General features: G+C 40.2%; 1 protein-coding gene across 1 annotated transcript; it reads left to right on the plus strand.

The window, feature by feature from the left end:
* The first annotated feature begins 430 nt into the window (after positions 1–430).
* On the plus strand, positions 431–12,225 carry zgc:114181 (uncharacterized protein LOC619255 homolog). Its single transcript, XM_037075852.1, has 12 exons — positions 431–671; positions 1,361–1,471; positions 2,431–2,574; positions 3,016–3,178; positions 4,346–4,434; positions 5,018–5,215; positions 5,355–5,439; positions 8,460–8,620; positions 8,700–8,864; positions 8,970–9,111; positions 10,290–10,437; positions 11,656–12,225. Exons 2-12 carry the CDS (start codon positions 1,361–1,363, stop codon positions 11,732–11,734), a joined length of 1,485 nt encoding a protein of 494 aa, XP_036931747.1. The 5' UTR covers positions 431–671; the 3' UTR covers positions 11,735–12,225.
* The last annotated feature ends 4,376 nt before the right edge of the window (positions 12,226–16,601 follow it).

Genomic DNA, 16,601 nt, shown 5'->3' on the forward strand with positions numbered 1-16,601 from the left:
AAATGGAATAGTGCAATCGGGCACACATGCACACAGAAGTTCCAGTTGCCTAAAAGCTTTGGTCTTTTCATCCCCCAAAAGTTTGATTTTAATGTGACAAATCCCTCTGCTCTTGTCCTGTCTCACACTGGGACACACAGAAGGAGACAGGAAGTTTTTACCAAGGACAATTTATTCAATGATCATGAAGAGGTGATGGGATTAAATAGTTTCAGACAAACCTGCCACGGGGCAATAATCTAATGTAAGTGCATGTCAACTAGGAATGCTTGCTAGTAGCTCAGCATTAAGTTCCGCACAATGGGGGTCGTGCCTAATACTGGCCAAGAAAAGCTGCTCTACTTTTGTGTAACCAGGGGTTTGCTTGGAGATTCCAAAACACAGAAAGCAGGAATTTGTTCATATACCACGCTACTTTTGTTCCTGCTGAACCCTGGTGAGCACTGCTGGAGCCTGATCAATAGATTGAGTGTAATTTATGTGCCTGTCAGCAAAAAACAAAAAGTCAGCTGTCTTGGAATTGTGTCAGGGTTAGGGTTCACTGTGTGACCCCAGGGCCCAGTAGGAGGGTGATAAGAGAGGGTATATAAATATCCAGGCAACAGCACAGGACCACAGTCTATCTGCCTGAGAAGACTGTCACACTCCTTCTGCACAGACAGAGAGACAAGGTAAGACCAGAGGCCATGTACAGTGTTGGTGTTGTGTGTGATTGATTGTGTGTGTAGTGTTATGTCAGCTGATAAACTGATGAACTTTAGGTTTATAAGACCTGAAAAGGTGTTTACATTTTGTAATAATACAGTAATTGCGGATGACCAGTTTTAAAGATTGTTTTTTTAAATGTGAATATTCTTGACTTTGACTGGTTAAATAAATGTGTTAATCTGGAAACAATTTAGATAGACTAGTCTACATTACTTCTTCCTGTCTTTAAAACATCATTTAGAATAGAGCTGAAACAATTTGTCAAATAAATAAGTTGATAAACTGAAAAATAATTGGCAACCATTTTGACAGTCGATTAATGTTTTCATTAATTTTTCAGTAAGAAGAGATTTTACAAATCAAACTTGGGCCGAGGGAAGTACAACAGGCATTTGCACACTGTTGTTGACATTTTATAGAATGGTTGATTAAATAACCAGTAGATTTTAACCAAGAACAAAAATAGCTTCAATTAGAATACACAGAAAATGTTATAGGTAAATGTTAATATTCACAACATTTCACAGGCATTTTGGTGGTTTCTGGTTTGATGGCTCTGATATCTGTCTGGTCAGATATACTCTGATGCAGCTGAGACCTTTTATACAGCCATTTGCAGTTTGAATGTTTCAGTTTCTGACTCTCACAACAGATGGACTTTTTAGTTCTGCCCTCCATCCTGCTGGTCCTTTCTACCATCCATGCTTTCCAGTATACAGAGCTGGTGCGTTACATCGACAGCCATCAAGAAGAATATGTGGAGGTACAAAATCTTCTTTTTCCTTAAGAGTCCAGGCACTAGAATTTTTTTGTGAACATTTTTAAAAGGTGTACATGGTGGTACATGTACAGAAAAGAACAACAAATCACAGTTTACAAGTTGCATTGACAGAGTATCTGATACAAATTATGATAGATGCAAAGTGTGTGGATCCAGGAGACGACTGAGCAGGACAAGACATTGCCAAGTGGTGCCTGAGCCACAAGACATCCTGTCCACCCTGGTGACCTGGAAGAGGACACACAAGATGCTTAGTAATAGACAGATAGATCAGAGTGAAGAAGCTTTAAAATTGACAGAAATAGAGATATAAGGAGATGGTCATACAGAGGAGAGCAAAGATCCAGCGGAGTCCAGGGTGACGATCCGGATCTGACAGTATGCAAGGCAGCAGGCGCCAGCAGAGGTTGGCTCCTGCTGCCTCACATACTGTCAGCATGATGTCTTTTCTGTCATTTGTAATTTAAATGGAAACTTTTTTTGCTGTTGTCTCTACAAAGCAAGATTTAAATGAAGACAGAAAAAAAACCTTTAAGATTCTTTCCAAATCTCTAATTCTACTGCAAAGCTGACAAATTCCGTTAAAGGTGTGTGGGAACATTGACGATTTGGACATGGAGCTCAGACAAAGTAGGTGGCAAAGACATGCAAAATGGAAATGCAGTTTAAATGCTGAATTAAACCAGAATTATGATCATTTGTAAGTGAAGTTGATGACAGTAATTTTTGAATCTGAAGAATCACTATTCCTAGTCCCTCTTAAAGGAACCGTTGCAATACAACAACAAGCTATTTTTTAAGGTGAGCAGATAATGTACAACCATGCTTCAGTTTACTTTACCTTGGACTCTAAATTAAGAGTACATCAGGGTACTGGATTCAATACAGGGCAGATGTTTCAAATGAAGTGTGTGTGTCCATGTGTTTGTGTGTGTTTTCAGGCTCTGCGGGACTGGGTTGCAATTGAAAGTGACTCCAGCAATGTGTTGAAGAGACCAGACCTACACCACATGATGGAGATGGTGGCTCAGAAACTGAGGCTGATGGGAGGAAATGTAGAGCTGGTGGACATCGGAGAACAAGAAGTCAGTGACGTGGCACCTCACTGCCTTTCATAAATAGCACAATATTAAGATATTAAAGCTTTGTTCGTTATCATCAGCTTTACTTGGTTTGTCAATACAATATACTAAATGCTGTATTCTGTATTTCAAACAGACATAGGTGATCAGGGAGGGTCAACAGCTGATCAGCCCACACTGAAGTGTTTATCTTCCTCTGTACCTCTACCAGCCTGTAACATTATTGCTGTTATAACTTTGAAACATTGAAATCCTTTGATATTTGAGAAATATACATACAGGCTGAGACTGTGCTGAGTGTGTAGCTTAGTTAATACCAGTCAGGTTGCACTTTAGGTTCCACAGAAGTTAAGAAACCAAATCAACATTGAGGGATAGAAAAGTAAAGCAAATGTATGACTGCAAATGTTCATGCAAATGTTAACTGTCCCTTAATGTCTGCAGCTTCCTAATGGACAGACAATAGCTCTGCCTAAAGTGGTGACAGCTCAATTTGGCAATGACCCAAACAAACACACAGTGTGTGTCTACGGTCACGTGGATGTCCAACCAGCCAAGCTAGAGGACGGCTGGGCAACGGATCCCTACAACCTGACCGACATCAACGGTAAAAGCCTTTATGCTTATTAGTTGCCACTGCAAAACCAACAAAAACTTTTAATTGTAATGGTTTCCAATGTTTCCAAAGACAGGTTACAGCTTCAAGTCTGAATTTGGTTGAAATGTGCATAAAATGGCAGACAAAACATCTACTATATTTCCATTTGATGGAACCGTGAAGCCGTAAGGACAACATGGAGTCTGGGATTGTAATAATTAAGTTTGTGTAAACTTAATATAAGCAACAGTTTCAAGAAGGGGGGTGGAACAATGTGATACGCTGTTGTATGTACATACCTGTAGTGAAGCATGACCATTCCATAAACACATGGCGCAGGGACACTTTGGCATGGATCCTTTGCAATGTTTTGTAAATGAGCCCCCTGAACTGTTGTTCAGGGATTAGGATAACAAATTAAGTTTTGAGTGAGGTGGATCTTTCAAAACTAACATGGATGTTTTATGCCAGTGTGTGTAACGATTCTTAATTGTTCTTATTCAAACATCAACACTGAACATATAAAGAAGGAAGACACCAAATGTTATTTTGAGTGTATATGACAAAATTGGAATGTGACTAATGGAAAAGTTGAGAACTTTGATTAAAAAGAAAATGTTTGATTAAAAACAGAATGTCTCTTGATTGCAGATTTGGGTTCTCAACTTTCTGCCATTAGATAAAACAAAAAGTGCAGGAATAGTAAATGAACCCTGCTTATGTATTCTGGTTTATGTAGGAAAGATTTTGATTTCACATGTTTGTTTTTAGATAAACATCTGTTGAAATGAGATTAGATTGGAGTTTTTTGTCAATCTTATCCAGAAAAGTGAGCTTTTAACTTTCCTCAGTTGCCAGTGAGATGGCTCCGTTCTCATCATGTGCTCTGCATGACTTCAGTCACTTGATAACATGTGGTTAGTTAGATTAGATTTCACTTCAATGTTAGATTTTTTTTTTTTTTTTTTTTTTAAGCAGAAAAATCACCAGGCAACAAATAAATATACGAGGCACAATTTATTAGACATTCAAAATATTAACCATTGAACCGGCAGTGTTTCATATTGAGTGATTCATCTGCTCAGGTTTACAGGTCAGCAAACCAGCTCAGGAGATTCCATTTAATCTCCAGCCCAATGTAACCCTCGACTGATTCATTGATTGTTGTGCTTGCAGGTAACCTTTATGGACGAGGGGCATCAGACAACAAGGCCCCAGTTCTAGCCTGGATCCATGCAGTGGAGGCTTACCAGGCCCTCAATATGGTGAAAGGCCATAAAACATTATTATATACTTTGTCATGCTGCAGATGTTTAAAATCAACAGGACAGATTAGAGCATTTGGTTGCAAATTATCGTTGTCTTAATAAAAAGACTTGAAATATAAAGATGGAAACAGAGAGAGACGTCTAAAAAAGATTACTTCCATTTATTTTAGCAGACTGTTTCAGTCGAATCAAATACTCAACACATTAAGCAGGAGCAAACTGCAGGAAGGAACAGCTAAGCTTCAGCTTCAGCCAACTGCAAAGTCGCAGCCATATCTGTTGCCACTATCTTGTAAAGAAAATACCACAGCTGATGTTGCATATAAAAAGCCTAAGCCAGATGCAGAATGCATTATGGGGGAAGGAATTGTGTGGGTCTAGTCTAGTTTAACACACAGTTAAGGGTTTATGATGTTAGTGTCTGCAAAGTCTCATTACAGTTTCAAAAAAGCATTCTTACCATTCGAAAATGTGCAAGATTCTCCTCAAGCTCAGTTTGTTTCCTGACCATGTGCTGTCACTGTGCCTTACTGCTGAGCAGATGTAATGGAGTATCACCGTATTCCTCTCTGCCCACCAGGATCTGCCAGTGAACGTGAAGTTTGTCATCGAAGGCATGGAGGAGACAGGCTCTAATGGCCTGGACGCCATGATCCTGGCCCAGAGAGACACCTTCTTCTCCGATGTCGATTACATCATCATCTCAGACTGCGGCTGGCTCAGCAGACGGCCCGCTCTCACCTACGGCACCAGAGGAAACTGCTACTTCTATGCTGAGGTTGTACACGCACACACACACAAACACACAATTTTCCAATAAGAGGTGCCTAATTGTTCACTAAACACATGGTGCAGCTGGGTGTCCGTCAGCTTTTCACTCCGTTTCATGATGAAGGTTTCCTCTGCTGTGTTGGCAGGTTGAGGGGCCTAAACAGGACTTGCATTCTGGTGTTTATGGTGGCACTGTGATTGAACCAATGACTGACCTGATTGGCATTCTTGGTGAGTGCGTTGTTTTGTTTCCCCCCCCCCCCCCTTCTCCTCGGTAGTACACATTCAGTCTTTTATAGGAGAAAAAGACACTGGGCCAAAATCAGTGGTATGCCAGGTACCCCTCACAATACTTTGACATCCCTAACCCCTTTGTGGCACTTAGCTTCATGCCTTTTGTTTCCCATCCAGGATGTCAAAGAATTCTTGAGATGTAAGTGAAGAAATGATAATAAAATCAGTGTGGCTCCTTCATGTGTTTATCATTCAAAACAGAGCTCCGTGGCAGAGGGGAAGAAGATATATCAGGCTTTGATACACACAAGAGTACAATTCATTTTTATAAGATTATGACAAACTGAAGTGTATTGAACTGAACTTGAATCAGATGCATGTGGCTTTCACCCTTAGCGACATGATGATTGGACCGTACACTCCTCCATAAGTCGGTCAAAAATGACCCATATTTCAATCAGTGTTTTTATTGTCACTGTGGTTTAAAGGGGAAAGCTAAGGGAAATAGGAGGTGGATCCAAATGCAGTTGCTCACAGGACAAGAGGCAGGATTGAGGGGGAACAAAAGGCGAGCTTTTACTAAACAAAGCTGAATGCAACAAAAAACAAGGTGCACGAAAAGGAAATGAATCCAGGACCAAAAACCAAAAGTAGCAACACAACAGCAAGACAACGTAACAACTAAAACAGTTCAACAAAGCGCAAAGAAAAAGGCAAAGTACAAATCAAAAATGAAAGTTCAGCTCAAACATGGGAAAACCAGAACTCACAATCCAAAAACCACATACCACGGGGAGACGGGAGACAGAAGGAACTCTGGAAGGACATCATGCAGACAGACGCAATGAATGGACAAGGGGTGAATGGGGAACAAAGGCTTAAATACAAGACACTGATAAGGAGATGAGGAGCAGGTGAGGAGAGAGAGGAGGGAAGAGGGCAGGTGAGATAGAAAGGGGAAGGCACAGAGGAGAAAGCATGGACAAAGCATAGTCGATCTCCTCCCTACCGTAATCACCGATCACCTAAAAAATATATATAACAGTTCAAGTGTACGCTATATAGAGAAAATTCACACAGCTTTGCATCGCCGTCAGACTGCCCTTTCTTTTGGCACTACATTTTCTCATAGGACCACCGTATCCCTACGCATTAGAGCAACAGATGATCTGTGAGCAGAGAGATACAGTGCGAAACCAAGTTGCTAGACGAGAGGTTTATGCACGCAACTGTTTACTTTCGATCATAACCAAACTTTTTCAGACAACAATTTCAGATACAGGCCGTAGAATCTCAGTATCCCCATGCATTAGGGCTGCACAATAAATCGAATTTTCAACGTCATCGCGATATGAACATGTACTATAAAGACATTGCAAAAGACTGCCTGAAACGCGATGAATAAGAAAAATCATTTGATTTACACGCATCATGCGTGCTGTGGACTGCGGCACCGGGAGTGGCAGGACGAAGCGAGACAACATGGAGAGAACATACATGGGAGACTCTGCTTAGTGTTTAACAGAGACCCGCAGAGGGGGGAGGTTCACCCGGGGGTTCAGGACAGAGAGACGGAGCGTCTCGGTCCAGGCGGTTGGCCAGTGTTACAGTGTTTCAAAGTAATCACGTACTTATCGGTCACAGGAGTCTTCAACAACGTAATGCTGAATGGTGATATATTCCATTTGTCTCCATTTATAAACTTTTTATAATGAAACGATCCGTTCAGCAGAGCAGGGGATGTCTGCTCGCTCATCATTCTCCCAGTTTGTGTGTCAGAGGACTCATGAAAGTAAACAAGTGGATCAAGTTATGGGAGGTGATTAGGGTCAAAAAAGGTAATGTGATTAAATTGCATTAATCAAAATATTTCTTTTAAGGATAAGGATTTCAAATTGAAATATACTTTACCTTGAATATTTAATTACTGCACTAGTCATAAAGTGCAGTAAGAATATATATTTTTATTCTTAATAGTGTTAAATAGGCCTTGGGGCCTACAGAGGGTTATGGAGTTAAAAATAGGCCTACATTTTCCATTTCAGACAAGAAATTTGGTAAGTTTGGCTAAAAGCTTAACATCAAGCTGATATCCACAATTCAATATTTGTTTATTTATCGCAATTTATGTCATCATCGCAATATTTAACAGTGTCATCACACATCGCAGCTTTTCCTCATATTGTGCGGCCCTACTACGCATTAGCGCAACTGTTGGTATATATGTCATTGGGGGACTTTTCTCCTTTCTTCTACCATGTGCAGGTCCTGTCATGACTACATAAAACACCACCATCACCCTTCAAGCTACAACTGAAAAGCTGAAACTGACGTAGCTGAGTCACTCTAACCTGTTTGCTTGTGGCACAAATGTAAACAAGCTAGAGGCTGTTACATTTGCTTTTACATGGACTTAGCCTTTTTAACACTTGGTTGGTTTACCTTCACTATTACAATGATCACTTCATTTTTTAATGTTTTAATTTTTTTATTTACAGGGTTACATGTTTTCCCCACTTCCTCCCTGATCCCCAACTTTCCTCTCTTGCTTTATTTTTCTCCTGTCCCGACCTAAACCCACTGTGCATTCATCGTCCCTGGAGAGTCCAGGTCAGAGCTGCGGTAAATCAGCTTAGTGCTGTCGTTCCCTGTTGTCAGACTGACCTTCATAGGCCTCAGACGCTGTGTTCTCAGTCCAGCCATGTTCACTGAGAGGCTGCTGAACCTGTTTCCATTGCCAGCTCCCTTTCCCACACTTGGGCCTAAAAATACTCTTTTTCATGGCTATCCAAAATTCCTGTGTCATCAGTGTAGACACCCCCCCTTATTTAATCCAGCCAGCTGCTAGCTAACTAGTAAAAGTAATGGATATTTAAGGAAATACAATTAGCAGCAGTTAATGGTTACCCCGCTGGTATACTTTTCCTTATTCCATTGGAGTATAAAATCAACAGGTCGTTGTTACATATTGCATATTTCAAAACACATGAAATGTATCCTGTAACTTCTTGCCTTAGACACACTGATCAGCCCCAGCGGTAAAATCCTAATCCCTGGGATTAGGGAGGCTGTGGCTCCCCTCTCTGACGAAGAATGGAAAATGTACCAGGACATCCAGTTTGACCTTGACAACTACAAGGGCAAGATTGGTGTCAACCAGCTTATGTACAGCAACAAGGTTAGGGTATAATCTTGAAAATGATTTAAGGCAAGGTGGCACAACAATATACATGACTGTCATGGGATGTTTCCTGTAGGTGGACCTGCTGGCCCACATGTGGCGCTACCCCACTGTCTCCATCCATGGCATTGAGGGGGCCTTCTCTGACCCTGGTACAAAAACTGTCATCCCTGCTAAGGTGACGGCTAAATTTTCTATTCGACAAGTTCCCGACATGGACCCTGCTCTGGTCAAGAAACAGGTAAACAGGATGTGGATGCCCAGCCAAATGTATTCTTCTGTAGAATAATAATAATTTCTTCCCATAAGATACCTCTGCTCTTACCTTGTTGGCTCAATGTTTTAGGTGACAGACTACCTTCACTTGGTGTTCGCCAAGAGGAAGAGTCCTAACAAGCTGAAAGTCACTATGGTGATTGGGGCCAAGCCTTGGCTGGCTGACACTCAACATCCTCTATATGAGGCCGGAAAGGCTGCTGTCAAAAGAGGTACAGGGCATCACATTAAACACATATCACTGCATTAAAGTCTCTTACACTAAGAGTCAAACTGTAGAAAATTTTATATAATTTTATATGCCAGATTATGTTTCCTCTTGTGAGCTAACCATTATTTATTACAACAATGTTTAATCACGTTTCTTCTTTCTTTTTGCTTCATTGTGTGTAATGGTGGAGATTAAGGAATAATTAGCTTGATTTACCGAATGTAGATGGTTGGTATAAAGTCTGTCCTTGGGGGGCCTTTTCCCCTTCCTTCTACAATTTGCCTGTACTGTTTTCAAAATCCCCACCATGACATGAAACAACAACAAGCTACACTTTAAAAGCTGAAGCTGGCAAGTAACTAACCTGTTCCCTAAGCACAGCCAGAGAGGAATATGATTGGATTAAAGACATGCAAACAACTGGGAGAGTGTTTCCCCCCTGAGTTTACAGTAAAGCTATATCCTGCAGCTATCATTCATATAGTAGTTTAGAATCTCAACAGTACAACATTTCTCTCTGAAATGTTACCCAGAATTTGGGCCATTAAATGCACAAGCTGTCCTAAATTGAAGTCCAGGGCCTGGAACTACAGCGGTAGTTGAATAAAATACCAGTAATTCATTGTATTGAAGTATTTGAATAAATACTTAGTTGATTCCACATGGACAGTATATACTGGATGTAGGCCAGCAAACAAATAAAGCCACACAAAATTCTAATTAAACCAAATCAGATATAGTCCCTCTGAGTCATCCATCACTGAATACACGTCTTTGGGCTTCTTACACATTTCTTTCAAATGACTGAGGGCTAGCAGTGTTCTGCTTACAAACCCCTAGCTTCAGCACTGAGTTGAGACTCTGTTGCATTACTGACATTTAATCTATAGCACTGTAGTTTGATACTATTTACCAAGATTCCTGCCAGTGTTTTTTTTTTAAATGGATTAAAAACAATAGTTTGATCAGTTCTTTAAATACTCTTTTACATTTCATTGTATTACTTGTATTCCTACTTTTAGCTTCTCTTGACAAAGCATTGCATTGATTGAAGCTTGCTTTAGAAAATCCTGCTTTAATGGCACATGATGTCATACATAATTTCTCCACATGTCCAGCTGTTTTATTATATGGTACATGTCCATTACACTCTAATATAAAATGTCCTACCTTCTCCAGTTTTTGACGTGGATCCTGATCTGATCCGTGAGGGTGGGACCATCCCTATTGCCAGAACCTTCCAGGATGTGACAAGGAAAAGCATCATCATGATGCCCATCGGAGGCTTTGATGATGGGCTGCACTCCCAGAATGAGAAAATCAGCAGGTTTGTCTACTAAAACAGAGACCACTTTCTTTCTGTTTAATTTAACAGTGAGTTCTGTCAAAAAAAACAAACCTTTATTGCTCATTGTTTGTCTATTCTGTTGAGGCAGATGGCTCAGACAATCACAAAATGCAGGAGAGAAACTGGGATTTAATCAGAGGGAAAGAATCTGAACCCCAGGGCTCAAAGTGTCTTATTCTCTCTTAATGTCCTTCAACTAAAATGATCTTCGTTACCATGTAATTTTGGAAATGCAAATGTCTACAAACCACAGATATGATGCAGTTTTCTGTTTCTCTAGGTTCAGTTTCATAATGTGACGACACTGTGATTATGATCTGGTTAGGTTTAAGCACGAAAAAAACACTAGGGTTAGGAAAAGATAATGCTGTGGCCTACTTGGTTCAGGTCTGGAAACTATCTCAGCACCTTGATAAGAATATCTGGTGGTTTCACGTTACAAATAAACATTAAACACCACGTTAAACAGCAGTCTCTCGCCTGGCAGCCACTGCCATTGTTCCCTCCACTCTCTATCAGTAATGTCAACTTATATACAGTACATGTAATGTGAATGTGCTATTACACATTATAGAAATGTTGAAATGACACTTATGACTCATACCAATTTGAATGTAATGCAAAATGCTAACATTCTATTCTGGCGACTGAGCTGTAAGAATCCCACAAAAAATAACAAGAGAAGCTGATTTGAGCAGAAACGGCTCTACATTTGAAACAAAAAGCAGAGCAGTGCAGACACCTTTCAGAAGCCATTTGATTTAAAAGCAGAAATTATCATACATTGGTCCACTCAAAAGTCAAGTGCTATCTAAGTGTTACTAGCTGGTGGCTGCAGGGACTAGATTTTTCCAGGCTTTGGAGACTTTTAAAGGTCCTAATTGTAAGAAAAGTTGATTTTTGAGTCTCATTCCCATCTCATCTAATACTAATGCTTTGGGATTGTAGGACAGTTCAGTGAGATCAGGTCACATCAGTATTTGACAAGTTGGGAATGAGACCCAAAATTAACTTTTCTTACAAATAGGACCTTTAAGAAGGTATTGTGTACACATATGTCACTGTGCATGATGGCGGATGTTTGTAGAAAATGACTGTAAATGCAAAGTGGTCTCAGATCTTGTACCACACATGCTTTGCTTCCTGACTGTCTCCATCAAACTTAACTTTAGTTTTCCTTCATCTTCCTTCTGCCAGGTACAACTATATCGAAGGAACCAAGTTATTTGTCGCCTACCTGAATGAAGTATCCCAGATTAAGAGGAGCAGTGTGTGAAGATTCATGTCCTCATTAAATACCCTCTTAAAGCATTCCAGATACAGTGAGCTCTCCCAGAATCTGTCACTGTGCCTTTATCTCTTTCATCCATTTCACTGTGTGTTGCTAAGCTTTTATTTATCTGCATCTCAAGCACCTCCGCCCTGGTAATTTAGTCAGTAAAGGTATTTTTGAATAACGCTTGTATTCTACTCATGAATTGTAGCCAATGTGAGGAGCAGTGAAACTATCTAACGATCTACCTATGTAGACATGTGAGTGATTATAGCAGCATATGCGAGTCCTGTTGATTGGTAAAAACGTGACATGATCTCATGTTGCTGGTCTTGTCACTCATTTTGCATATGTGGTGTATGTTTGTGCTCCATATAATGTCGGACAGTGCTGTAAGTGTATGTTTGTTATGTAGTAAAAGCGGTAATAATACAACCATTTTGTTTTTCTGTTATGTGAGACAGTGTCAGAATGTTCTCTGTTCAGTGTTAATAATAAGACCAACACAGATATTGTTTCGCCAGTCATGAAACATTTATTGAGCACTTACACATTTACTGCAGCTGCACAGACAGATGTGCTGTCTGTCCTGCTGAGCTGCTCCCTCTGCAGACATGTAGCATGAATGTGAAGGAGGCTGAAAGAAGTTGAACTTCTAAATATGTTTCATGAGGAAAACATAGGTTTATTTTAATCTTTTTTATTGATAAATACTGTAATTGAGGGTTGTAATTTGAGCCTATACTAATGAAAATAATACCATAATAATACAAGTCCCTGTGGTCTGAACCAAGATGGCAAACATATAGAGGGACTCTTTCTCTATTTGTACCTTTCACAATTAAAGCACTGTACTGCATATATACACTGCATAACTGCTCATCAGTGTGGGACTGAAATTCACTCAGACTGTTTGGCTAACATCAACATTTATGTATCAATATATTCTCAGCATTTTTGATTAACACCATTCATAGTTATAACTGCTAAAATGGCTACATTTGCAGTTATGTTTGAAATTATTTTGCTCTCCTCAGCCACGTTTGGAAGAAAAACAAAAAAAGGAGAACATATTTCATTGACCCTCTCAGGGCATTTGTTTCTTGGACCACATTATTAGCAGTTAAAGTCATATATTGATGTGCTTCAGACACTTTGGCTGGGTTGTTATTTCTTCGCATAAATTGCTCAAATCGCCAGTGTCCTCAACCTGGCCAAACACAGCGATCATCCATGTAACTGACCATTTTGCTTTTGTTTTTTTTACAGAAAAAACATTTATCAGATGCTTTTGTCCAAAGCAACTGTAATTCATAAACTCATGGTGGCTGTCATGCAGAGTGCCAACCACCTTAAATCAGCTCTGGACACACTAGTAGTCAAATAAAAAACAGTATCCACTTCATAAAATTGGAAAACTTTGCAGACAGCAGTTACAGATGATTACAGGTCTCATCTCAACCTCCAAGCACACTGTTGCATTTTGTAAAAGTACACATATTTGCTATATTTTTTTCTATATAGAAGGAATATGTTACTGTTATCTTGTACAAGTGTTTATCCCGGCAGAAAGTAATGAAGAGGAACCCTGGTGTTGTGAAGAAGCCGTGTCTGACATTTCAGCGGCCTGATTCACAACACCAGCTGCCCCTTCCCATCAGGGGTTTATCGTCAGTGACAGAAACAAGCCAACGATAAGACACCACCAAGTGTTTATAGCTACTATACTGTTACACACCTTTAATTTGAACCTTTACAATAGAGAGCATCAGTCAACGTTAAAAGCGTAAAGTAGCGCACTCAGAATACTCACCTCATGTCTGCGATATACTACTTAACTGACTGCAGTGGAAGTGAAGGGGGTTGACACTAAGAAACACTCTAGATGCATCTCAGTTCTCTTATTTGTCTTTTCCTCGTGTCTCTCTGCGAATCCTTGTGGGAGGGAGCAATTTAGGTGAAATGGGATGTGCAGCATGGGTGCAGTACACACTGTTTCCACTGGAGGGCACTTAGAACACAGCAGCTCTCTTGTCCCGTCTCTCACTTTGTCTAATGATCTGGTGCCTGATGCCTGGTCACACACTGCAACTCAACCCACTGAAAATAAGACAGAGACAGAAAAATCAAATTAAAGCTGCAAAATTTGCTCTCAAGTAAATATTGTGTTTGAAACTTAGGGTTTAAAACTGCTAGACTGATTCATGGGGCCCTTCAGAAGTCATCAGGGAGTGAGTCACATCATTTTAAATTGTGTGTATTGTTAAAAATAAAGTCAGTGGTTATCTTTAGCAGAGGTTTTGTGTGACTGCACAGTGAAAGTCAAGCCACTCCTCAGATGTAACAGTGCTCTGTTTGGTTGCCTATTTATAAAGCACCTCAGTATTGAGGACAGAGCGGTAATGGAGCTGAGAATAACTTTGGTTTAACAGCAGCAAGCCTTAATCCACCTTGAAGCAGTCTGCTGTGTATGCAAACTGAAATCATGTCACGGTAAAGTGGGTTTACAGTGAAGGGATCTTCACGCAGTGGTCCTCTTCAGTATAACATTGCCTTTCAGTGAGTGGAGTCACCAGTAGGTCTGTGTCCTGAGATCATCAATTGAAGGACTGTGAACCAGCTTGTCTGTTTGGGGCAGGCTGGTGTGCTTTGTGACCTGCAAATGATATCACATGGCCATGAGCAACGAAAATCATCTGAGAGCACAGAATTCGTTTTGATTCATTCAGTGAAAATGAAAGATAACAGTTTTGTCATTTAGATGGATTAGAATACAGATAGACAGCTCATCAAACCTCAATTACAAGAAAAAGTCTTGAATTCAACATGTAAGCAAAAGTATGTCATTGTGGCCCGCCTAAAGGTATGTGACCACATTTATGTGGGATATTTGAGAGTAGTTGGTTATTTTGGGTTATTTTATTGATGTTTGCATTGAAACTACTAAAATAAACTAGAAATACTATTGAAGCAAACCCACATGTCCAGTAATAATGCTGAAGTTTAAATGTTTCTCATGTGAATGTGGTGTGGTTATAGCGAGGTGTTTGGCCTGGTTGCTCCAGGGGGTCGGCAAGAGAAAGCCCCTCCCGTCACTTCAACAAAGGCAATTTGGACTGAAACAGAACAGAACACACCTCGTCCTCAGTGGTCCTGCTTTTACCCTCCTCACATATTTGTTACAGAAATCTTTACTCCTGAGACCCATAACATAAATGTCATCACCAAAGTATTGAAAGTAATGGGTGCTTTGAGTGTCATATTCTTTTCTATAGTGTTATTGAATTATTACATTGGGGATTCAGGCCACTGATGGTGGTAATGAGGGAAGGCTGTGCTGTTTTCATGCTCCCCTCCCAGATTCATCCTGTCAGTCTGGGGATCAAACTGGCAAATTCCTTTCCATCTCGTTTTTATTTATATACAAACAATACATTATAATGGGGAGTGCAAACTATGTTACTTGCTGCTGATGTAAATGTAATGAAATATTAGAGTAACATCAGCCTTTTTGTAGGTGTCTGATACTGTGTCACTGGGCTGTGAATGTGCACCTGATGTCTTGTGAGATGGAGGGGACAGGAACACCCGCTGCTGATCGCACGAAGTTGCTGAGGTGGGGGTGTCTGCAGGTGGCTGAGGATTTGCAGGCGCTGGAACAAAATATTTCAAAAGTGCCTCTGAAGAGAGAAGAGGAGAATATGTGACAAATGGGTGTTACATTATAGTCATAAAATAATCACTGATGGTCAAACTCAGCCAGTAACAGCACCTAAGCCACATTTAAAAAAAAAGTGTTTTTGAGCCACAGCAAGTCCAGCGAGTTGACGGTGCTGGGTAAGTCTAATTGAGAGGGGGGTGATGTGCCATTAAATGCTGCAGGAAACATGGCCCTATTTAACAGGTTATAATAATTACATTGTAAGTTTTAGAAATAATCTTGTTCAAATATTGTTAGAAAAAACAGTAAATCATTTAATTATTTAGATATTTTTTCTTGCCTTATTTGGGGCTGCATGGTGTTGCTAACAGTCGATTATACTGCCTAAGGCACTGGCCCGTCCTGACCCTAATGAAAAAGCAGCACCATCAGTCAAAGACTAAGACCTGAACATTTAACAACATTTCAAATATACTTTCAGGCACACTTCCTGCTGGCTGCCTCTTGTGTACCTCTGCACCTTTATAGTGGGTGTCTTTAAATAATGTCCACCAAGCTGCTTGAGAGTACTGCTCAGTCTTCCTGCCTGACCAATCCAGGACGGGTCACTAATTCTTCCTCAAGCTGCCATGTCACATCTACTTGCAATACATTTCTCCTAATCCCTTTTTATCAGGTGCACTGGCCTTTCTGGTTAATCTAATTGCGACAAAGGCCACATAAGGGTTATTGTACTGAAAGAAAGTTCTTTTACAGTTACAATTAAATGGCAAGCTGGCCCATCGGAGGTCCAGTGTCCTTCAGACAAAAAATGTCAGAAGAGGAAAAAGAGATGCAGAATGAGGGGGAAAAGGAAACCCACCCACCCTTAGCTCATTTGAGACCCAAAAATTTGGTGTTTTATTCTTAAAGCAAAGAAGCACAAAGATTTAACCGACAACCAAAACTAGCCAACGCCAACATCTGGTTTGTGTGTATTTACAGAGGGACTTTACGAAATGTTATGTTAATTTTTGGTTTGTAATAGTTTCTTATTGGATATCTGACTGAATGGTTTCAGCAGCAGGAGGATGAACTCTGAGAAAGGCCCTTGTCCAGCCTTCCTTGCAGCTAAACCACATCATTCCAGAGCTTTATTGTGTCCCTTGGTTTCCTCAAAAAGTCAGAGTTGACTTGTGAAAATGACTTAAACTTTGCATAAAATAGTGA

The sequence above is a fragment of the Acanthopagrus latus genome, chromosome 17 (genome assembly GCF_904848185.1).
Source record: "Acanthopagrus latus isolate v.2019 chromosome 17, fAcaLat1.1, whole genome shotgun sequence".
Taxonomy (NCBI): domain Eukaryota; kingdom Metazoa; phylum Chordata; class Actinopteri; order Spariformes; family Sparidae; genus Acanthopagrus; species Acanthopagrus latus.